At 42.2% G+C, this 23,845-nt stretch overlaps 1 protein-coding gene across 7 annotated transcripts in view; it reads right to left on the bottom strand.

Moving 5' to 3' along the window:
• Positions 1 to 23,845, bottom strand: part of ptprt (protein tyrosine phosphatase receptor type T) — a 292,314-nt gene that overhangs the window by 234,344 nt on the left and 34,125 nt on the right. For all 7 annotated transcript variants that reach the window (XM_061041736.1, XM_061041737.1, XM_061041738.1 and 4 more), the window contains exon 2: positions 16,830 to 16,955. In XM_061041736.1, coding sequence (XP_060897719.1) covers positions 16,830 to 16,955 — 126 coding nt within the window. The remainder of the gene's footprint in view (positions 1 to 16,829; positions 16,956 to 23,845) is intronic.

The following is a 23,845-nucleotide window of genomic DNA, read 5'->3' as shown; positions in this document are numbered from 1 at the left end:
GCAATTGGTGCATCTTCAGAAGGGATGTATGGTCTCTCTCTCTCTCTCTCTCCCTCCCTCTCTTTCACGCTCATGTGCCTGATTTCATGGATAAAACCAAAAGAGATGAAGTTGGTTGAAAAGGTCAGATTGATACGTAGGCGGCCCGCTCGAGTCTGGTCTATGTGTTGGAAACACTGCTGTTTATATATGATCACTAACCTCATGGCTGAGTCCTTCATATATTTCAGGTTGCTGCTGCATTTCAGGAGCTTTGAAAACTTGCTTCATAAACAATCTGATGTTTGACCTTGAACATACTGCCTCATACATACTGCACGTGTCATCATTTTAAGGTGTGTAAATGAGTTTCTGTGTGTGTGTGTACTCAAACACATGTGTCTGTCCTCCTGTGTGTGAGTGTGTGTAAGTGTGTGTGTTCACTAAGTGATAGATGACTCCTGGGCAGCATAAAGTGAACGTGAAAAATGGCAATAAAGTTTAATATTGTTCCCTGCAACACAGATTTATGACACTGAAATTAAACATCCGTTTCTCATTGGGACATTGATTTACAAACACACACACACACACACACACACACACACACACACACACAAGAGCATGCATACTTAAACACAGATCCACTTGCAGGAATTCAAAATATACGGACAAAAGAAGTGTCCTGCAAATTAGAGAAGATTCTCTTGATGCACAAATAACTCCTACACATTCACAAATTAATGCACAAAAGCACAGAGGTGCTAAAACACAGTATAGACACACACACACACACACACGCACACACACACACGCACACACACACACAGAGAGACCTATTTGGTTTCCATATATCACCAGGTTTACGACCGCTCTCTCCACTATTCCCTGATCTCCTCCCTGTAGCACTGAACCTGCGGGTAATTGGCTTTTTAATGACTTCTGCATTTCCGCACATTTCCCATCTTGATTATTTGCCTTCTCAAGCCTCATTTGAGAAGTCACACTGAGACAGGAGGGGGGGGGGGGGGTGTGTGACAGGTAGGGGGTGGACAGGACAGGTAAGGAAGTAGACGAAACAAAAGAGGAGAAGAAGAAAAAGAAGGGGTAACAGAAATCTGCTCATACTGTGTTTCAATAAGTGGATTATGAACTGCAGAGTAAAGATGTTTGCAATAAATAATGATGCCCCCTCAGGATGGAAGACGGAACAATGGCACTGTGAACAAAAAATCTTGACAATATGACCGTCACTAATGTTTCGTTCTCACAAAAGGTTCCATTATCAAGAACACTCGGAGGATTTAAATGTTCCTATGTGCATTTTTTAATCTTTGTTTGACATTTGTCTGAACTCTGCAAACACTTGATCATGTCGTTGAAAGTTGTCATGTAGCTCTTTCTGGCAGTGTGACGCTTTTTGACGTCCATTTTTCTACCTTCAAAGTCCTTTTTTTTTTTTTTTACATCTATCATCAACATGTGTTCAGACCGAAAGCAAGTCAAATCATACATCGAGATCTTTTGTGAAACTCCCCCTGGACTTTAATCTCCCTCCACCTCCATGAACTGAGTGTGGATGAACTCTCCTGCTGCTTCTAGTGACCTGAGGCTGACCTGGTCCCAGTCTGATGACCTGTTAGCTAGCATTGGTACCAGGTCCCAGTCTGATGACCTGTTAGCTAGCATCAGTACCAAGTCCCAGTTTGATGACCTGTCAGCTAGCATCAGTACCAAGTCCCAGTTTGATGACCTGTTAGGTAGCATCAGTACCATGTCCCAGTTTGATGACCTGTTAGCTAGCATCAGTTCCCAGTCCCAGTTTGATGACCTGTTAGCTAGCATCAGTTCCCAGTCCCAGTTTGATGACCTGTTAGGTAGCATCAGTACCAGGTCCCAGTTTGATGACCTGTTAGCCAGCATCAGTACCAGGTCCCAGTTTGATGACCTGTTAGCTAGCATCAGTTCCCAGTCCCAGTTTGATGACCTGTTAGGTAGCATCAGTACCAGGTCCCAGTTTGATGACCTGCTAGCCAGGATCAGTACCAGGTCCCAGTTTGATGACTTGTTAGCTAGCTGGGCTCCCTATTCTGCTGCTGCATGGTGCGTTTTTCTAGCGGTTTCTGGGCGTGCATAAAAGTAAAACATTATTCAACTTTTCAGCACAAGACGCGGAATTGCAACGCTCGTCCATGTCACTTTTGGCCGCAACAGCTAAATCAAATCCAGTAGGGGGCGGGCTTTACCACTTACCAGAAAGAGATGACTGAAGAGTGAATTCAATAAACTTTTCCCCTTTTTTTTAAAATATTGCATAAACCCAAAACCCCCCTCTCCTCATCTAGAAGCAAAGCAACAACGAGAGCTCATATCTGCACGCGGCCCTGCTCCACGGGCGCTCCCAGCACTCAGTCATTTTTGGAATGGACGCTCATGGTGCTACGTGCCTCTGTGTGATCAGGCCTTTAGTGTGCATTTGTTAGTTTCTGCCTTCAACTGGAGACTGTGAATGATACATGATGTTTTTATGTTTCTCTAACATGTTTTGTACATTTACTGATGGAGAGTAACAAACGTCTATGTGCATTTAAAGTGCTGGGGATATGTGTGCTTTTGCCTTTAAGCCTCTGTGCATGTTGTTTAATGTGTGCAGCATACCAAAAAGGGTGTTTGAATATACTGTTTCAGACAGACAGACAGACCGACAAAGAGAGACAGAGAGCTAGAGATCTCCGACTGAGGGGAAGAGAGGAGCTTTGAAGTCACTTCTCTGCAGGTGTGTCAGACTTCCAGACTATACAACAACAGCTCTCATTCACTCCAGCCCCCATCTGATATCAGAAGTCACTCAGGAACTGTCGTCTTCTTTGTATTGTTTGACAAATATGATCCATAACTTTACTGTTTATGATTCATGGCTGCTGATTTTTCAAGGTTGCAGCATCAAGAGTTCTCCAGGTACTTTGCATGTTTCTTCCCCCGCAGGCCAATCACACAATAACATGCTCAGAGGCACATTAAATATTCATATTTAATTGTCAGCATTTGGTTTTAATGTCAGCAGGCTTTCAGTGTTAAGGCACCCAGTATGTTTAATGCCTGACCAGTGGGTGTGCATGTTTTCCTTGATGGGAGAAAAAAGAAAAATGCAAGGAAACGAACATCTTTGCTCGCAACCAAACTTTAAACCACACCATTGGCATTAAATGTGCACATTTTGCAATGACAGTAGGGAACCTCTCTAAGCTGGCCCCATCTGACAGCACTCACTCACTCTCCATGCCCTGCAGCGAAGGAAAAGAGGAATCACTGTATCTGTGTGGGAGCGCAAAAAGAAAGAGGAAGACGAGTAAGAGTTGGAGCACTGGCAGACATGATGTTGATGAACGCTGGTTGGAGGGGCCCCCAATGAAATATAGCTCAGGGCCCCAACAGACTCTGGAATCGCCTCTGCACATACCCCAACATGGTAGCTCTAATCATGTCCTTGTGCGCTTTATTGAGCCTCTGCCCGTCTCTGTATCAGGCAGATAAACTAGATAACGTGAGCTCTATGTTGTTAAAACATTTCCCTGAACTGTGTGTTACCCTACCTTCCTGTACGTTGGAGCGTGGAGTTCTTTCAGAGGCGATTAGTCTGCGCTGCATTAATGAAAAGATGTATTTCAAAGAGTTGAGTCATCTGAAGGTTTCTGTTTACAGATTGGAAGCTTGTTATTGATGAAACATCTGTGCGTCTGAAATATTGACACAAAACAAATGTACTGATATCATGACAGACAGAGTGAGAATGAAGCTGGCGATGTTTCTGGATGTTTCTGCCACTGGTCAAATTGAATTATCAGTACCGAGAGATGATGGTTTCCTCCCTGTATCAGGCATGCTAACATATTTCCTCCGTAAGAACTTTTTCCTCTGTGTTCGCCTGAAGGAGAAAATCACTCGGCTATTTTTATAACACTGTTGACACATTCACACACACAGGTGTGAACACACACACACACACACACGCTCACACACACACACTGGATGGAGACTATCAGTCTCTCAGCCTCAGCAGGGTGTATTGTATATAATCTCCCCTCTAACTGCAAATGAAGAAAGAAACGTACGCGGACTCGGATCATACGCAGCGAGCGGAGACAGAGAATGAAACCTGATGCCGTCTATGATTTCTCTCTCTCGCTCCTCGTGGTTATCAGCCTTTTCCCTCCCAGGTTGTCCGTCATTTTCAGACATTATTGCCTTTCTCTCAGTGTTTGTCCCATTCAGCCTCTCGCGCACACTCACACATAAACAGAGAGAGTTATCACCGGCCTGCAGGGAGCCATTACTTCTGAGATCCGAGGCTTTTATATGGTGGCTTGGTCTTAAAAATGGGCATTTATTACTCCCCTCTATAAATCCTGCAGTGTGTGTCTGTGTGTTATTCATTCAATCTGCTGTTTGTGCAGCTCTTTCGGGTAGAGCTCGACACAGATAAGAGCCCAGACACGCACACACCCACTGTGTGTTTTTAGAGTGTGTGTTACGGGGCTGAGGAAGAGTGGAATTTAAAGAATGTAAAATATGAAGAAGTAAAAACACACAGATAGAGCACAACTGATTATTTAAATAGCTTGTTTGGACTTTTGGGTCCTTTAATTTTGACATAAGTGGATATTTGCCTTCCCTTATGTTTGGGTCTCTATGTTCATCTTGATGTAACCCGTGGCGGTTCTAGACCATGTTGGGGCCCTAGCCAAAACATTTATTGTGGGCACCCTCCAACCAGCGTTCATTATTATCTCCCCTTTCTCTTTATCACGACCATCCAGACAATTCCTCTTCATTTTCCTGTGGTAACTTTCCTTGACAAACTTTGGTTTTCACAGAAAAAATGCATGGGACAACAAGCAGGGAATAGTGCAATCAGATGTGCCCCCCTTAGCAGTGGCGATTCTAGAGCCTGTCGGGGCCCGATGGGTAAATCAATTGGGGGACCCTTCAGCCAGAGTTCATCATGTCCACCAGCCGACAATTACTCCTCCAATTGTTTCCTGTTTCTTTTTTCTCTCCTAACGACGGATCATTCCTCTTCGTTTTTCTTTGTTGACTTTCTTTGACAAACTTTGCAACGCTCAGCAGAGCAACGAGAGTGAGTGAGTCAGATGGGGGGGCCCCCCCCTCATTGCAAAATTTGCACATTTCAGGCCACTGCTTTAGTGTAAGTTTGTGAGCCCTCAGGGAGCCCCCCTCACTGGTCTGGGGCCCCAAGCAGTTGCCTGGGGCGCCTCTGGATGTAATCTTTGCAAATGTTCACCTGCACAACAACTTGCCTCAGGCGACTCCACATGAGCACAATGTCAGAGCAATTATCCAACATGGGTGCCTCCGCCTAAATGCTACAGTCCATTTGTTTCTGGCATTGGTGTTGAAAAAGAAACTAACGCAGGAGTGCAAATAAACTGCAGTTCCTGAAACGTCCACTTGAGACTGTCTGCAAAAGCCAACAAATACCCATTAGGTCCCATGCTCCATTAAACTCCAGCATTTCCTCTCCTCAATGTTTGCTCCAGAAGTTATTATAAATAAAGTCTGTTATTCATTTTAAAGCCGTCTGTAAGTTCTTCCTTCCCCTCTCTCTCCATCAATAATTCTCCTTTTCCTGTTCCTCTCCTTCGTCTACTTCCTCTTGTCTCCTGCTGTCACTGAGATATCTCCATCAGCTCCAGTCGGAGGTAGAAAGGGATTTTTACCACTCCTGTAATGTACTCCGTCTCTCTCTCTCTCTCTCTCTCTCTGAGGACGTATAACTTCAGACTTCAGTCTGAGAGAGAGTGACAGCTCCGTGCAGCTCTCAGAACAGCGTTTCAACGATTCAAAATAACTCTCTCTTATCCTTAAAGGAAAAAGCTTTTTAAAATGTAAGAAGACTTCAGACTTCTGAATCCTTTAACCAGGCACAGATGAGAGAAATAACACTTTAAAGATTCATTTTCCTTCAGTTGTGCGATGGTATTTTAATCCTCTGGGATGTAAAGGCGTGGCAGCACAACTTTACATGGATTAATATACCATCGCAGTATAATGCTCTGACTTCTTCTAAACTGATCCCATGTTTGTCCCGCCCTGACGTCATGCTGCCATGGCGGAGAAAATCTCTTTCTCGAGCGTGAGCAGCTATACAATCATCACAGGAGAACTACAAGATCACAGGAGAACTACAAGATCACGGGAGAACTACAAGATCACGCAGGAATACAGAGAACAACACGCTAACATGTTGCTTTGTCTTTCTGGGGATGATTTGTTGTTCATTCGGCGCCTGTTTTGACGTCATGTTGATAAAGATGGAAAATAGGATCGTGCGTCCTTATATTGTGTTTTGTTTTGAAATTGACCAGATGCTCTGTGCGTATCCTTGTCTGACTTCCTGTCCGGGTTCTCATATTCTCTCCAGCTTGGCGTATGCAGAGTGTAGTGGCGCTGGTGGCACGCTCAAGAGACGCCGCTGACAGACCATGGCGAGCACAGAGTATGTGAGAATTGAGGGTTATTGAACTATGCTTCAAAGAAAACGTCTGTTGCGCTTTACCAATTGCATCATGTGCATCAGTGTTGACAAACAAACTGTCTGCAGTTTTAAACAGCGGCTGACATGTTTTTGGGGCGAGCGCGGAGGTGTGTGTAAAAAAAGAAGACTGTGTATGAAATATTTTTTGCGTCTGTCTGTCAGCATGAACCCAGAGCCAACATTTCTTCTCCACTCAAACCTCCAGTAGCTCTCTCTCTCTCTCTCCCTCTCAAATCTAAACACTGCAACAAAATGTAGGTATTAACACACCGCCTGTCCGTCACCCTGTCAGCGTGTGATTATCGCCTCGCGCCATTTGTCATTCCTCCGACCCTCGCTCGCTGCTCCTCGGCCACCCACAAATCACAAATGCAATCAAGTCGGCCTCGACGAGAGCTCTCGAATCACCGGCAGCCACCGAAAAAAACGGAGCGGCATATTTAACCTCTGGTCCCATCAGCAGCCACTTGACACACACACACACACACACACACACACACACACACACACACACACACACACACACACACACACACACACACACACACACACACACACACACACACACACACACACACACACACACACACACACACACACACACAGGATTAATGCTATACGGCTGCGATGCACTATAATTCAGAAGTCTATTACTGCTGGCAGTGTAAACAAGGCCTGACAGAGTGTGTGTTTCAGTCTTTGACACGGATGTGTGTTAAATATGTGTCACAACTGAACGGGGAGGCACTCTCTGATTACTGCTGATTTGTTTTCAACCACTCTGAGGAAAAAAAATATGACAAGCACACACACACACACACACACACACACACACACACACAAACAAACGCGCGAGAAAACACACACGGATACGAGAAACGTGTCAAAACACAACTCAAGACGTTCAGCGCAGTTCAAACACACTCCTCTGTCAAGCTGTCAAACCTGAAAAAAAATAACATCGATGGAAACTGGGAGGCAAATTTGGGACAAAGACGCCTCAGGAGGAGCGAGCGCCAGGGAGGAGGAAGGTGTGAAAAAGAGAGAGAGAGAGAGGGAGGAATTAGAGAAAGTAATGAAAGAGAGGCAGAGCTTCGAGGCTTTGTGGAGCTCAGTCTGGGTCCTGGACTGTCAGTCTGAGCCACATCAGTGCTGAAAATGACAGGGTGCACCTACACAGACACACACACACACACACACTCAAACACACACACATTAAACCCCGGCATTGTAAGCTGAGCTCAAGCTAGCTCTCTTTAAAAAAAGCTCATGACTGTATGTTTCTTTCAGCTGTCAAGCTGTTGCGAGGCGGCAAAACGCCCGAGGAAAGAGGGGTTCTGTGCAGAAAAATAAAAAAGGTGACAGAGTAAAACTAAGAGGAAAGAAGGCGGCCATATCAGAAATACAAACGCTCTAGAATGGACCAGAAAACGAAGCTTGACTGTTTACAAATCTGCATCATGATGTTGTCATTGCAGCAAAGTTAAAAACCGTTAATGTGAGTAAATCACAAATCAAAATCGTTTTCTTTTTCAGGCTCATATCGCTGAAGTTCAGAGTGAAGCCTCTGTGTAACTTACTATTTACAGTTACACTCAGACTCACCGGAAACAGGTGAACGAGTCCTGTGGAGGATGTACAGAATCGAGATATGATGTTCGTTTTGCAGAAGTTTTTCTTCCTAACTGGAGCTTTTGAGCTGTCATGTCAGGTAGGTTCCTCAGGATCATTGGTGGGGACGGCCTGCAACTATGGACACCCCCCCCCCGCTTATATCCAGTAACAAGCAGTAAATACTTGCATTACAAGACATAATGGAGGTTGTTTTTCTATAGAGTATCATCAAATAACCTGCCGGCTCAGAGCCACTGTTTGTTTTTGTGCATCATGACAAAAACTGCAAAGTAGTTACACTCGTTGGCCACTATGTCGGCGCACCTCATGCATGCTTGAACACCTGGCTGAACAGAAAACACCTCCATCTCCACGATCCTTTCTGTGAAGCTTTTTTTAGAACTTAGCTAAGTCACTAACAATCGAACGACATCAAAAATCAGCAGCTCTTTCTGGAAAGTGTTCACAAATCCATTCAGCGAATGACCTTCACAAACAGAAGCACAGACTTTGCAGACTACTTTTAAGACATTACGCATTTTCCAATTGTCCGCTCAGGAAATTGGCTTTTTCTTTTTTTTTTCTTTATTTTTTAGAAAAGGACAGGAGAACAAAAAGCAGAGAGGCTCTTAAAGAAAAACTATTTGTGTCAGTCTGTGAATTTAACTCTGTCCTCATCTCCTTTTTCTGGGTTTTTTTCTTTTTCTTTTACAGATTCTGTCTCCCTCGTCCGTCTGTCCATCCGTCTCTCTGTCTGCCTCTTTTGTGTCTTTTTTTTTCCATTCACATGGCTCTGCGGAGTCTTTCTTTGTGTTGTGCTGGGAAGTGTGTGCCATCTCTCAGTCTGCGTGTGTGTGTCTCCTGTCAAGCATTATCTCACTTTTACTATGCTGCATTCTCCTCTTTCTTTTATTAATAAAAGAAAATCTCTCATCTTCCCGTAATTGTGTTTTTCCTTTGTATTCAACTTCACCATCCTCATTTCCCTGCATTCTCCGTCGTGAATCAGACATTGAAATCCAGTTTCAGTGTCTCGATCACGCTCAGTTTGGATTCCTTTTTTGTTTGTTTTTTTTACTCTGAGCATGCTTTAGTATTTTTCTGATAATACACTGATCAGTAAAATGAGCCATGCACATGAACAAAACAGGAGATTTTATTTGATTAGCTTTGAACTTTAATTGATGTTCAATTTCACAAACTTTGTTTTTATTCATGTTTCCCATATTGAAGGTGACCGCCAGTAAGTAAAAACATTTTTTTCTATCTTAATCACTCTTATGTTAAATAAGTTTTTATGGATTTCTGCAAAGAACGACCTCAGCCTGAAGCAGTCGGCTGTAATGTCTGCAACATAATCCTTTATGGATCAGAGTGTGTCCGCTAAAAGTTGTTGTTTTTGTCTTGATCACTGTGTCCACCGAGCGTTTTTTTCAGCAGAAAAGCGCTGGCTGTGCGCTTGGGAGTTAGCATGAAACGTTTGCGCTGCACGTCCATCCTGTCTCCATGACAACAGTCTGTTGACAACGACCGCTGTATGACCGACACTGCTCCGTTACTTTTTACTGCATGTTTTATATTTAAGATCATTTATTTCCCGATCAGACACGGAGCGAGGAGGATGAGGGTACAAGATACAATCTGTAGGAGACAAAACCACAGGGAATATCAAACATTTGGAAAAGAGCGCCGGTGACGTCAACAGCGCCTTTGTAAAAAGTTGAAAGATTTTCCACTTGAGTGATCGGAGCGGCCGTACAAAAAGGGGGAGTGCTCGTAAAGAAGATGCTGGGTGCTGTGCTTTTTCTTCAGGCGGACGTTTTCTGCTGCAGTGAACGCTCTCTACTTATTGAAAACAATTGAAAAAAACCCAGCTGTTGCTCTGGAAAAAAAACTTCTAGGTGCCTGAAATCTGAGCCTATCGATGGCAAAAGAAAAACATACAACCTTAGCCTGTATGAAGGTTACTTTGCAGCAGTTAGAGGCTGTTTTGTCTACAGGAGTATTCTGAGACCTTTTTGCTAACCCAAAAAAACAGGGCCCAGATTTAAAATAAAAACACTTCCCCTTTATTATTCCTCTTGTGCAACCTTTAACGCTCTCCTTTACAGTGTTTTCTGTCCGTCATCACTCTCTCCTCTCCTCGCTCGTCCTCTCCCCCCCTCTCTCTCTCTGATCATTTTGCACGTCTCAGGTTGTGGCCATGTTGATGGGTGCTGAAAACATCTACTGGCTTTGATGTTTGATGTTTTCTGCTTGTGTGAGTTTGTCTGGCTCAGCCCAGGGTTTGAAGGTAATAAGAGGGTGTGAGGTGTGTGTGTGTGCGTGTGTGCGTGTGCGTGTGCGTGTGCGTGTGCGTGTGTGTGTGTGTGTACAGCCAGACGAGGAGTAAAGCGAAGGCTCATTTCTTTTGCCGATTTGCAAGTTTATGAAAGTTTGACAGTGAAATAAATTCACTGCGGTGGCATTTCCTTTTCTCGAACTCATGTTTATTGTTATTTGAAAAACGCTAGCGATACCTCAGCTGAGATTTCTAGTTGTGTGTGTTTTCTTTATGAGTGTGTGTCAGTCAAGCGTATCACCTGAATATAACAGCATAAAAAGCCAATAAACAGAAAACATGCATTTATGTATGGATGGCAGACTGCAATAACCTCATCACATATTCCATTTTCACATTCATGACCTCATGGCCTGAAACACAAGACACACATGAGGTGTTATGATGAGACTGAATATGTGTGTTTTTCTTATCCCATCTCCCGTTTCCTCCCAGGGTTTTTTTTAAGATCCATTTTGAAAAACATAATATCGTTTCGAGGTAAATCTTGGAGCTCAGCGTAAGTTCAAGCAGGAAGACTGGTTATATTCTCTCACACATTTATTCAATTTCTCCATTCTCTTAGCCCCTCCCTCTCTTCCTCTTCCTCCGTCTCCCTGCTCTGCTGATCAGCTGATTATGAGCATTTACTCTTTAAGTAATAATCCAACCCGACTCTGCACCAATCATCACCAAATAAAATACATTTAAAGCCTGTAAAAACAATGAATAGCTACAACTCACGTCGATTTATTGTGTCTCTAGCATTGTCTTACTAGAGACAAAAAAATGTGAAGAGGGGGTGAAATCCAAGCTGCAGTTAAAAAATGATCTCAGTTTTTTAGTGTTCGGTGACTTTAAGCGGTAAATCAAACTTTAAATGAGGGGCGCTGGTAGACTAGTGCAGTGGTTCTCAACTGGTGGGTGGGGACCCAAAGGTGGATCGCAGAGCCGTTTTTAGTAGGTCGAGAAGATGTGCCTGGGAAAAAAAAGTGTCAAAAAGACTAAACTTGTTTTTTTCATTCAATTTCTTTGTTCTGTCACTTGTTTTGAACCTTCTGAGATCCAAATTGCACATTTTTGTCATTAGATAAATCTGATTGGTTGAAAAATATGAGAAATTTGGGTTACGGTTTTTCATGCAGGAGTTGGTGGTGGGTGCTGAGACTAGACCAGTTGAGAACCACTGGCCTAGAGGTTAGTGCGCTCGCCCCATGTACGGAGGCTGTACCTCCAAACGGGCGAGTCCGACCTGTGGCTCCTTTCCTGCATGTCGTTCCCTACTCTCTCTCTCGATTTCTGACACTATCCCCCGTCCTGTCTCTACAATAAAAAGGTATAAAAATCACCAAAATAAACCATAAAAAAATTGCATTAAAGCTTGTTTAAGCTCTGAGTTATAACCTCTAAAGAATACAGACTGTGACATGAATATGTTTAAATGAAGGTGATGATGGATAGAAAAACACTCATGCCCCTCCAATCTTGTCGCATCAATACATTTGCCATTGGTGTTGATATAACTCCACGTCGATACTGAGATGATGAGAGAAGAAGTGAACTAAATCCAATCACAGCTAACTGTGTGTTCTATAAACTGTCAGGGCTGTATGGACTTTATGACAACGATGTCTAAATGGAGATAAAGAGAGAGAGAGAGATGGAGAGATGGCGGGAGGGATGGCGCCAATTCAATCTCGTCAGATCTACAAACTGCCGAGTGTGTGTTATGCGCTCCGTGACAACCGTATCAGACGCATCAATATTGTGGCAGTGAGGCGGGAAAGAGGATTATATGATAACTGTGTCGATAATAGAAGCGAAGAGACAAAAGCACAGAGGCTTATTTATTTATGAACCTGAATACAATCTAAACCTGAACTGTTGGAAATCATTAGAAGAGATGTCTAAGTTCTGAAATAGTTTTAGATTTAAGTCAGCCATTCCTAGTTTTTACACTGATTATTTTGTAGATAATTTTGTCTACTGACACTTCTTTTGTTTTACAGCACACACCAGCTTGTTTGTTTTTCCCGATAGATAGCATTAATGGTTGTGCTTTAGTTAGCTCTGTTGCCTCTGTTTACCCCTCTTTTTGAATGTTAGCTTTTGGGACTTGTTAGCTTGCTAATAATACGGTTAGCTAGGTAATGTTTGAATGCTAATGTTAGCTTCTGGGACTTGTTAGCTTGCTAATAATACGGTTAGCTAGGTAATGTTTGAATACCAATGTTAGCTTCTGGGACTTGTTAGCTTGCTAATAATATGGTTAGCTAGGTATTATTTGAAGGCTTATGTTAGCCTTTGGGACTTGTTAGCTTTGTTAGCTTTTGGGACTTGTTAGCTTGCTAATATTAAGTTTAGCTAGGTAGGCCTATTGTTTTAAAGCTAGCAACAGCAGCTTTGACTTACCCAGATAACAGTAGGTTTCTTTCAGCTAGCTTTTTTAAATTATGGGCAATGTCACCTCCGATTGTTAACATCGATTTCATTATTGTCTTCAGATTCACAACATTTTTGATTCACAATCCTGTAAATTAGCAGAAAAGCATCAAAAGCTTTTGAACTTCCCACCCTGTGTTTGACTTCAGAGGGCGCCCTCATACATTTTGTGGATTAAAATTACAAAACATACCTTTTCAGGTCGTATTACGGTATATAAATGAAGAAGCCTGTCAGTTAGCATTGTGACTGTTTTGACAGTAATATATTGAAACGACATAGACCTGAGCCATCAGAGGTCCAGTCTGAGTCCACACGCAGCAGGCTTAACATTGTGAATTAAACAGCTCTAAGTGAGAGACAAAGAGACTGACAGACAATTTGTTCTGGTCCTGCCTTATCACATCTAAAGCTGTCAGGCCGGCGTGATAAGTAGTCTGAGATGAGAAGGGCGGACAGGCCGTGATGGCTATTGCCCCTGACAACCACCGCCCGCAACCATAGATGAGACGGATAACTGACGTGAGACATACACACTGAAGGAGAGACGGAGTGGTGAAGCGCTCGTTCAGACGTATCAGATCGTCAGTACTAGATCTGGGTGTGGTGAGCGGAGGCTGACAGATCTCTCCCTCCACCACTTCTGGCATGTCAGAGACAATGAGGGGGAGGAGGTGAGGTGATGATGATATACGAGAGCAATAATTGACATGACTTCAAGATAATATACAAGAGAGGCAGGCGGGGAAAGAAGGGAGGGTTAGAGGATCTGTGGGTGCAATATGCAGCCAGTTTTCAGTCCTTACATATCAAGGTCAGCGGCCCCAAGCTTCAAAATACGATGCTCTAGTTACACCTGTAATTTTGTGCACAATAGAGCTCCAACATCCAGATAGTGTTAAAGGGGACATATTATAAAAAATCCACTTTTAAAGTGTTATTGAACATATATTTGTGTAACCTGAGTGTCTACCGACCCACAAAATGTGAAATAAACCCATCCAGTCCTTTGTTTGTGGTCTGTATAAGTTACAACACAGAGAAAAATGCTCTGTTTCAAATGTGCTCTCCTTGTGACATCACAGTGGGATTCTGGTAAAAGAAATATCCCCTCCCCTCCCCTGGTATCTCCCCATGAACTCCACCCCCAGACTAGAAAAAAACTTTTGCACAGGTCCATCATTTTTATTCTCGCTACAGAGGAGTGATGTCTACGGGGAAAACTCAGGGGGGGCTCATTGCATTTAAAGAGACACACACACCAAAACGGAGCGTTCTGAGAGAGCTGGTTTATACAGGGTCACAAACCTCCTCTGGTGCTTGATTCATGTTATATTTTGACCAAAGCACAGCACAGATGTTTCATTTAGACCACAGGGGACTGTTTGAAAAGGTGGAGAAGGGGGATAATATGTCCTCTTTAACGACTGAGCACCTTCTCCAATAAAGCTTTGGGTTCAACTCTAATAAACATGGTGAAGTGTGACCTTTTAGTGAGTTGATGAAGACAAACATCCTAGAGGTAACTTGAGTATGTTGAACTCACTTAGCATAGCTATGGATAAAACTGCTGTGCATGTTTGACTCTTCTGTCCGCGCTAGGCCGAAGTTGGTGGCAGCTCAGCCTGCAGCCCAGAGTTAAAGGGAAATGTTCATTTTAACAGTGAAGCTGCTTTATTCTGTGTTCTTACTGGTCTGTGGTTGATTTTGCTATCCAAGAATCCCAGACCTTGAAACAAGCTATGCTATCGCTATTAGCAGCAGCTCAGCTCTCAGCCCCTCCTCACTGCCAGTATGTCCACAGAACTGCAAAAATTCTTGATTTTTATTGTGAAGCTGCTTTAAAACAGCTCTTTTAAGTTAAAATATATATGCAATTTAAATTTTAAGAAAGAAATTTGCTTTGAAAATGTATCATGAATATCAAAATGACATGAGTCAATGCCTTGTTCGAAGGTTTCTTACCTCAAAAATTGTCCGTTTGTACATTTTCAATTTGCAACAACTAGAGATAAAAATTAAAAAATCAAGAAAGAACATTTTGATTTTGGGAAAGTTAGCATTTGATTTGAAATGGTTAAAATGTTTTTTGGGGAATTGTGGTGAAAATAAGCCCCATTAGCGAACGGCGGCAGCATTACAACTGACAAAACAGGGAGAGTATAATGCCTGGTTTGCTAGATATGAACGACATGTTCTTTATTGTTGCAGATTTACGCAGAGAGAGAAAAAAAGTGAGGAGTAAGAAGAGCGTGCCTATTCTACTAACTTTAAAACTCTGCATAAAAGTTGAAAGCCTCTTTAGAAATACAGTCTCTGATGAGTGTGAGTCAAACGAGTGAACCTCGGAGGAGAAGAAGGTGACTGAAGATAGACAGAGAGAGCAAATGTAAGAGAGAGAGAGAGCGGGAAAATAAACATGTGAGAGAGTGGGCGAGAGACAGAGAGAGAGAAAGGGGGATGAGTGAGAGAAAGAGATGGATAGATGGGCGTCTGATTGCCATTTGGCAGGCGGAGAAAGAGACCCGGCTGGGGTCACATCACGATCTGTCCTCACAGTTATATCAGTCTGCCAACTCCAGATGAACGGAGGAGAGGCGAGATATGAGGAGACGGAGAAGTCTAACCTCCTGTCTTAATGCAAAAAGGTATTTTTTTAAATTAACCCATTCATCCTGAAGGAATGTGGTTATATGCACATCATGTAGGTGTAGGGAAACTCAAAAAAGAAAGCAATTAAAAGAAGACAAACCTGCTTACTTACTCAAAGCCAAAAAAGTTTAAGATTCACAATGTTTCCACCCCTATAGTCATCAGATTAACGTTTTTGGGTCAAAACGTGACCATTAAATTGTGCCGATATGTCTTCTGTTTCTTGTAAACCTTTAAGGCCTGTGTCCACAGACAGCCCCCGGCATCAGCCTTTTATTGTTTCTGTACTCACATTGCTCTGAGTTGAAAACATTTAACTTTCTGAAACAGCCCCAAGCTTATCAATGTCCCTCCTCCCCCACCAACCAATCAGAATCAAGACAGGGGGGACTTACAACATCAGGCTTTGTCAATAACACTGGCAACAGCTCAAGGGTACGATTTCCAGGTCTGGAGCTGCTGCTGATGTCTCGACATGACTCCTTTACATGGTTTAATGTTTTCTTGATATTGAATTAAAGCAAATATTTAGCACACTGAGCTACCAAAAACACACCTTACAGACATTACAGAGGGCAACAGAAACTGATGGGACAGAATTCAAAGTATACTCCAGACTTTAAAATCTTTAAACCTACTTCCACTAATAACGACTGATTTGAAGTCTGTACTGGAGCCACTCCTACAGTTGAATCATCAATTGTGGGGGCTGAAAGCTGAGATGCCACTACCTAAACTGATAAAAAACCTTCCTCTGGTTAATTTAAAACCACACTATTATGGCTCAGAAATAAAAGCGATATCCGCCTGAAACCAAATTCTTATGGGAAAGTGTTAAACATGTGGCCTAAAGGTTTAACGCAAAACTCAGATAGTGTGATATAAGAGTTTAGGGTGGAAGAAATTAAAAGTAAAAACTTAATTTTGAACAGATTCTCCTCCAGACAAAGTCCTTATGGATAGAAAGGACCTGCTTGATTCCTGATTCCTGCTCTGATGTCTCAATTCTTGTCAAGAAAATGCTTAACATACTTCTAGCAAAAATAAGGAACTAAAACAAATATGTCTGACACCAGACTCAAAACTACAACCAGCTGAATGATGTAATAGGATAAGATACAACACGCTTGTGCCCTTGGATGTGTCTTCAATTCCAAAGACTCAAACTAACAGTGTCCACACCTTCACTATAGTGGTGTGAATCTCAAATTAAGATGAAATGAAACACAGAAAACAAAGCTTGAAGCGACACATGCAGCGTCCTACCTGTGGGCAGGGCAGGGTCTATGGTGGGTTTCTCCCAGGAGTTCACTTGTTCCCACGTAAATCCGTTTGTTCCTAGAGACACGCTGTACCCACAGCTGCTGTAAGACTCCTCGAATGTACAGCCACCTGCGGAGAGAGAGGAGGAAACACAGTTTAATATATGGATTCAACAGAGTGGGGTTTAGCACCTTGTACATTGACAATAAGAGGCATTGGGCTCAACCTTGAAGTCTTAAGAATACACTGAATACAGCGTCCGGGTGACCTACGGTTACTGATAGTAAACCCTTTAAAAATCTCATACAGGGCAGGAAACTGTATTATTCAGCCTTGACAATCTGTTTAAAAGAACAAAACAAGGAATAGAGGATACCATTTGAGATAGAAGCAGATCTGTGTCCCAACATGTAAGATTTTCAGAACTTGTCAGATGTGCCACCAATCAGCAAATCAAGTCAGTCAACTCAAAGAAGAAGTAGTGCTTGGTAGCGACCCTTCAGAAACAGGAAATGTCCATGAATCTGAGAGACACCAAGGATAGATTCAATTAGATATCTACTTTCACAAGTACAATAGAGTGCAAATGAAGAATGTGTTGGCACAACCAAAAAGAAAGACAACAGGTACGCTTCCCCTCTTTGAAACACTGATTTTTACATTACATACAATGCACACATCTTGCCTATCAAGCATGCATTGTTTCCAGAGAATCCCTCTTGTGTGGGCATGATTGGAAAATGAAACTGCTGCAGGAAGAGGAACTTTAACAATGAGTAAATACAATGTTGGCCACAAAAATAACTAAAACCTTTCTGATGATGCTCGCTATTCACATCTGAGATCTTCTAAGAATATGTTTTGGTTTGAAAGGTTTGTTTTTTTAGAAAGGTATTGTGATAAATATTTTAAATGTGAAACATTATGAATCGAAAGAGCCACTCAATGACCGACACTGTCACTTTTTGTCAGCTCAGAGGGAAGGAAAAGAGGAGTGAGAAAATCAAGAGAAGTGAATGAGAATTAAAGAGAGTGCCTTCGTGGGGGGGGGGGGGGGGGGGGGTGGATGAAGAGGAGAGGAAGCTCGATGTGTCAACATGATTAAGTCACAAAGTCTCATCGTTATTTCATGGCCCGGCTGAGACACATTTTCCACCACATTAGCCTGCTCTGCTAGCCTCCAGCGAGCGCCACACACACACACACACACACACACACACACACACACACACACACACACACACACACACACACACACACACACACACACACACACACACACACACACACACACACACACACACACACACACACACACACACACACACACACACACACACACACACACAGCTGCGTTCCCTAATTAGACATATGCTTTGACACACAACCGTTTTAATTTGTTTTGAAGCATAGGAAACTGGGGGAACGTCGTGGCTTTATTCCTGAAATCACTTAACGCTTTTCTCTTGTTTTTCATCTGTCTCTTTGTTGAAGTCACCTCCTTTGAGAACATTTGTCAGTTTAGACTTCATCAAGACAAAAGAAGAACTTCAGCTGTGTGTAGATTAAAAAAATATATATAAATGCTGAGGGTAACGAGAGGCTCTGTAGCATCGCTGCAAAGTCACTGGGTACACTTGTAGAGCTACATGAGACCAGAAACATGGGAAAGAAAACAGACAAAAATAATAGTTCTCAATGTCAACAATTAACTTAAAATCCAGATTTAGCATCAGAATGTATTGCCCATTTTCCATCTCTCTTGATGTTGTTGGTGCACTATATTAAAATTAAACTTTAAAAAAATTGCTGCCAAATTGAAACATATACATTGGAGTGTTTGGGTCTGATTTTTTTTAAGCAAGTCACTACTGCCTCATGGATGACAGAGGAAAGCTTTATGCCAAAATGCTGTGAAGCGGTCGAGCTGACTGACACAAGGAGGGCTTCCTTGTTGCAGGACTAAATGATGCTCACAAGTGAAACGTAGAGAGAAATACATATGAGAATCGAGGATCTGTTTATTGCTCTCAGAGCAGTTCCTTTATACCATCCCAATCCCTCTTTTATTGGCAATCAACTCACTGAGCAATTACAACATGTGTGCTATATAAACAAGATTTCCTAGAAGTTTTCCTGGACATGCAACTGGTCTTATAACAGGATGGAGTGGGTGGGTATGTGTGTACGTGTGCCCCGTGTATCAAAACATGATCTAATGACTTAGATGAATCCAGAGGTCAGATAACAACTGGTTTGTGCCTGTTGCTGTCCAGACTGTATGTTTATGCTTCAACACTTCAAACTCTAACATGCTGACCTTAACATTAACAAGTGACAAACACGTCCATGTAAAGGATTCTAAATATTATAGTGCTATCACACTTGCACTAAACTCCTGAAAAGTTCCTTATATTTCCAGGCCGAGCTGCATGTGTGAAAGCAAACAGCCACATTTTTCACTCAGACTTCACCCGGAGTTTCTCCTCCAGCCTCCTCGTATTTATTCTGCAGAAAGTCAGAGTGAGCTAATGTGAGAACGCAGCAGGATATAATCAGGAGAATTCACCTGGAGCGAGTGGGGGTGACGGTTATTCCCTGTGATCGCTGCATGACCATAGACTGTCTGCACGCCACCTCTACTATCTCCATGCTCTCATGAACCTGCTGCATTATGTTTCCTGTTCTCCAGTATGTTCTTCTCCACTCTTTAGTTCAGATTGAGATTCTCTTCAACTACATGTAGCATTGATATAAAGACACATATTCTCATTATATATACGACTCCTTGTCGTTCCTTTAACGTCATGTGTTGCCTCAGGAGTTAATCCAAAGAGTATAAAAGCCTGCAGGAATACACATTGTACATGCACCAGGTGAGATACTGTGTTTTTAGGGGCTTAAAACATGCAGAACATTCACCTGTTCAGCATTAACATGCAAATAAATGTTGTAAAAATTTTGATTGTGTCTCTTCGAGCAAGACTTACATCAACTGGGAAATAAAAAAAGTAAAAAAATAAAAACCATGCCTCGTCTATGTTCTGTTTGAAAAACAACCTCCAGCAGTGGGTGAGAAGTGGTGAACACTATTTTTCTTACAGATATGAAAATAGCTGTTATGAATTAATCAATAGTGAGATAATGAGCCTTTATCGTCCCCTCGTTGTTCAGTGGTCTCATTAGAAATGAACAGAAATCAAAGTGATCTCATTAGAAGGGAGTTATAAACAGACGAGGGGGGGCATCAATATTCAAGATCAGATCTGCAATTTTAAGACCACTGTCAGGGGGGAGAGAGGGAGGGGTGGCTCGCAGCGCAGGGCGAGCGTGTGTGTGAGTGTGCGTGCGTGCGTGCGTGCGTGTGTGTGTGTGTGTGTGTCAATGCCCCCGATCTAGTTTTGAAAATGAGTGCAACACCTCCCTCCCCGTGCCTCACTGACACAAACACACACACATACATAACCACACACATGCTCAGTGACAGACATTTGCATAATGAAAGTCTAACACTGCTACATTCTGGAACATGGATGTGTGTGTGTGTGTGTGTGTGTGTGTGTGTGTGTGCTGTTGCTGTAGGGGCGTGTGCATATATGTATGTTACTGTGTCATGTGTGTGTTTGTGTGCATGTATTAATGGGACTCCAAAACAAGCAGAATCCTTTCATCTCTGCTAATTAACTTTCTTGTAGCCAATATGATCTCATATTGATAAGGTGTCATGATGAGAGCACGCCTGAACACACAAACACACACACACACACACACACAGAGAACAGCCAACTGGATGTAATCATTGTCTGGAAGATGTCAGCCATGCTGAAGAATATTTGCCTCAAAGTTAAATGTAAATAGTTAACAAACATTTCTGGTTTTGTTGAAATCTGTTCGATATTTCATTCTGCTTTTCTGCCTTTTTCCTCTTTAAGGAGCCGACAACTTGTCATGTGATTGGTTTGAAAGCCCAAGGGGCGGCTGTGGATCAGTGGGTAGAGTCGGGACGTCTCTCAACCGGAAGGTCGAGGGCTCGATTCCCAGCTGTCCGATGTGCTCCTCATTCAGGCCTAAACCTCACAGAAAGGTTGTTCTTGGTTTCTTCTTTCACTCGTTATCCTTCCAAAAAGTTAAAAATCAAATGCCATCCCTCAAGAAATGTCTGTAGGATTGTCTTCAGTTGTTTTGTCATGAAAATGGTAACGTGTTGTGAATAGCACTAATCAAAATTTTTTATTAATTAAGGTTTGAGGTGAGCACAAACACAGATGTAAGTCCTTCCTAATCTCAGCCTGACATGATTATTTTGGAAAGCTCTGAAAGGACCGTGCTGAACTTTTTACCTCGTTTCTGTTTCCCCCAAATAGAATAATTGATCAAAAACAAACTCTCTTCATCGGGGACGGAGAGGAGCTCAAATCTGATTGTTGACGGTCCACAGCCAATTAATTATTTCATCTGTTGTGAGTGAAAATGTTGGAACAATTTTCTCTCCTCCACTTCCCTGTTCCAATGAATTTCTGCTCAATCACAGTTTTTTTTTTTTTTATTAAAGAAAGGGAAAAATAATAAGCACTTCTCCTTGTTGTTGTCACTGCAGTCGTGGTGTGATTTTGTTTTTGCTCTCAAATCAAATTTTCTCACCAAAGACTAATAATCAGAACCGCAATTACAGCTCACAGAACGGAGTCCTAATGGTTTGTCGAAACTAAATTTTAGACACATTTTAGATTAAAAAAGCAAACACTTAATAAACTAACGGAATAACCTTTGGAGAGCTCTTGACCAAAATCACTTTTTGAACATTTGGAGTATGAAAGTCTTTCAACTTTTCAGTAGGGCGATGTTAATGTCACTGGCACTCTTTCAAATCATGTGACAAACCCTGTATTTTTCAGAGTTGTGATCATCCAGACAAAGTAAGAGGGCAAGCATCCTCTGTTTGATGCTCAAAGTGAAGGGGAAAACAAACATGCAGTAAAGAGTAATGGAGTCAGTGATACAGTGGTCGTTGTCAAGACACTTTTGTAATAGAGACAAGATGCACGTCCTTTTATTCTCAGCTCACGAGCATTTCATAAAAACGCTCCAGACTGACAGCCAGCGCTTTCCTGCCCAGAAAAAAATGCAAGCTGGACCCAAGCCCTAAGTTAATAGCCAGCTAATTCAGCCTGTGGCGTCCCACAGGGCTCCATACTTAGCCCCATTATATTTCCTTTTTAATGATGACAAATTTATCAAACCACAAGACGTCTTCTAAAGCTGTTTTGCTGATGACAATCTGCTTTATCTTCATATAAAACCCAAAGACCACCTCAATTAAACAAAAACATGGATGTCTGCAAACATCTTCCCACTAAATGGGAGAAAATCAGTTGTCCTTTTTGGTCCTTACGTGCAATCAAAGTAATCTCTTACACCTTTTGTCAACTGTCAAGCTACCTTTGGCTCAACACAACCAACCTCAGAAGAATATTTAACTTCACCTTTATGCTCTAAACCCCAGGAAGATTAAAATTGTTGCAGCTCTATCTCAAAAACATCCATCCCTACAAATGTGTGTATGTTCTCCTCCTCGGGATTGATTGATTGAAAATATTCAGTAGTATGCTGCAAATTTTCCTTGGATGATGAAGGGATCTACTCTCTACTCCATCTCTAAGTGGCTAGTATGCACTAACTAAATATGCAAAAGGAGTCTTACATGTCACTGTTTATAACAGATGCTGTTTATACTCTGCTGGACGGGGCCCTTAAAAAACATTTGGGGGAAAAATAAAGAATATATCCACTTCTTTAGCCACCACTGAACTACTGTTTACACCTAACTGCCAACAGTCACACTGCCATCTACTGGCCTGACATATATACAACAGCGTTTTTTGTTGTTTTAGTGGATCTGTATGCATGGCGTTTATTATCAAAATGTTGTCGTCTGAACGCCAAACTTTTTGCAAACCAATTCTGTTTTCAGTGGATCGTTCTTGTGTAAATGTGGCCTAACATAACTTTCTGTATTACATTGTGTATCCATGCATTCAGCTCGGATTCTTCTGCTTCAGCTCACATCTGGTCCCCTTGAACATCAGACTTCCTCTGTATCTCCTCCATAACACACTGTCGTAATGCGAGCAACCTGGCTCACATCCTCAAATACTCACATGCATTTACACAAAAAGGAAAACACACATGAAGCCACATAAAGAAGTGTGCGCCCTGAATTTACCCCCCAAACACTCGTGCACACATCCTCCCAGTGATAACACTTATTTAAGCAGAATCCCCTGACTTTCTCATGTGAAGATTTTCGTCCCCTTAGGGCACAAACAGCAGCCATTAGAGGCTTTCATGTCAACCTCGGCTAACGCACTGCGACAGGACCCACCGACTGAGTCACAAACCGAGGGGGGGGGGGGGGGGACACGACACCCCGAGGCGAATGCTCTAAAGAGTCTGTTTACTGCTCACTTAGATAACATCTACTGATCCTGAGTGTGTTTAAGAGTGTGTTCAAGTGTGTGTGGGAGCAAACCAAGGGCATGTTGCTGTGCTTCCATGTGTGTGAAAAGCAAATCATTTTACATTAATGTTCTATAGTTTATCTTTCAAGGGAGATGTCCTTGATTTCTGGCTTGCTGAGCTGAATCTTCAGTTACATTTCAAACAGTTTATGCAGAAGGAAAAATGCACTTAATGTGTTTAGTTCACAAATGAATCTAACAAAATCATTTTAAATTCATGTTTGGACATTCCTTTGCTCTTATCTAATCCTGAAGGAAATCATTTGATCATTATCTGGACCAAAGAAATAATTTAGTATCCATTGCTGCCACAATAAGCCTTTGAAACCATTTATTTGGTATGCATTAGATGACAGCGTACCTCCACAAGGCTAAGCACACCTAGCTAAAGCTAACAACCAACTAGATCTGCAAGATTCATATTTTCTGATTGACATGATATCAACATTTTTCTGAATCTTGCTGGTTTGTCCAACATAACTTAATCCAGTTTTTGCAACC

This window comes from Labrus mixtus, chromosome 7, assembly GCF_963584025.1.
Source record: "Labrus mixtus chromosome 7, fLabMix1.1, whole genome shotgun sequence".
Classification (NCBI taxonomy): domain Eukaryota; kingdom Metazoa; phylum Chordata; class Actinopteri; order Labriformes; family Labridae; genus Labrus; species Labrus mixtus.
This window is presented reverse-complemented; position numbering and strand designations above follow the sequence as displayed.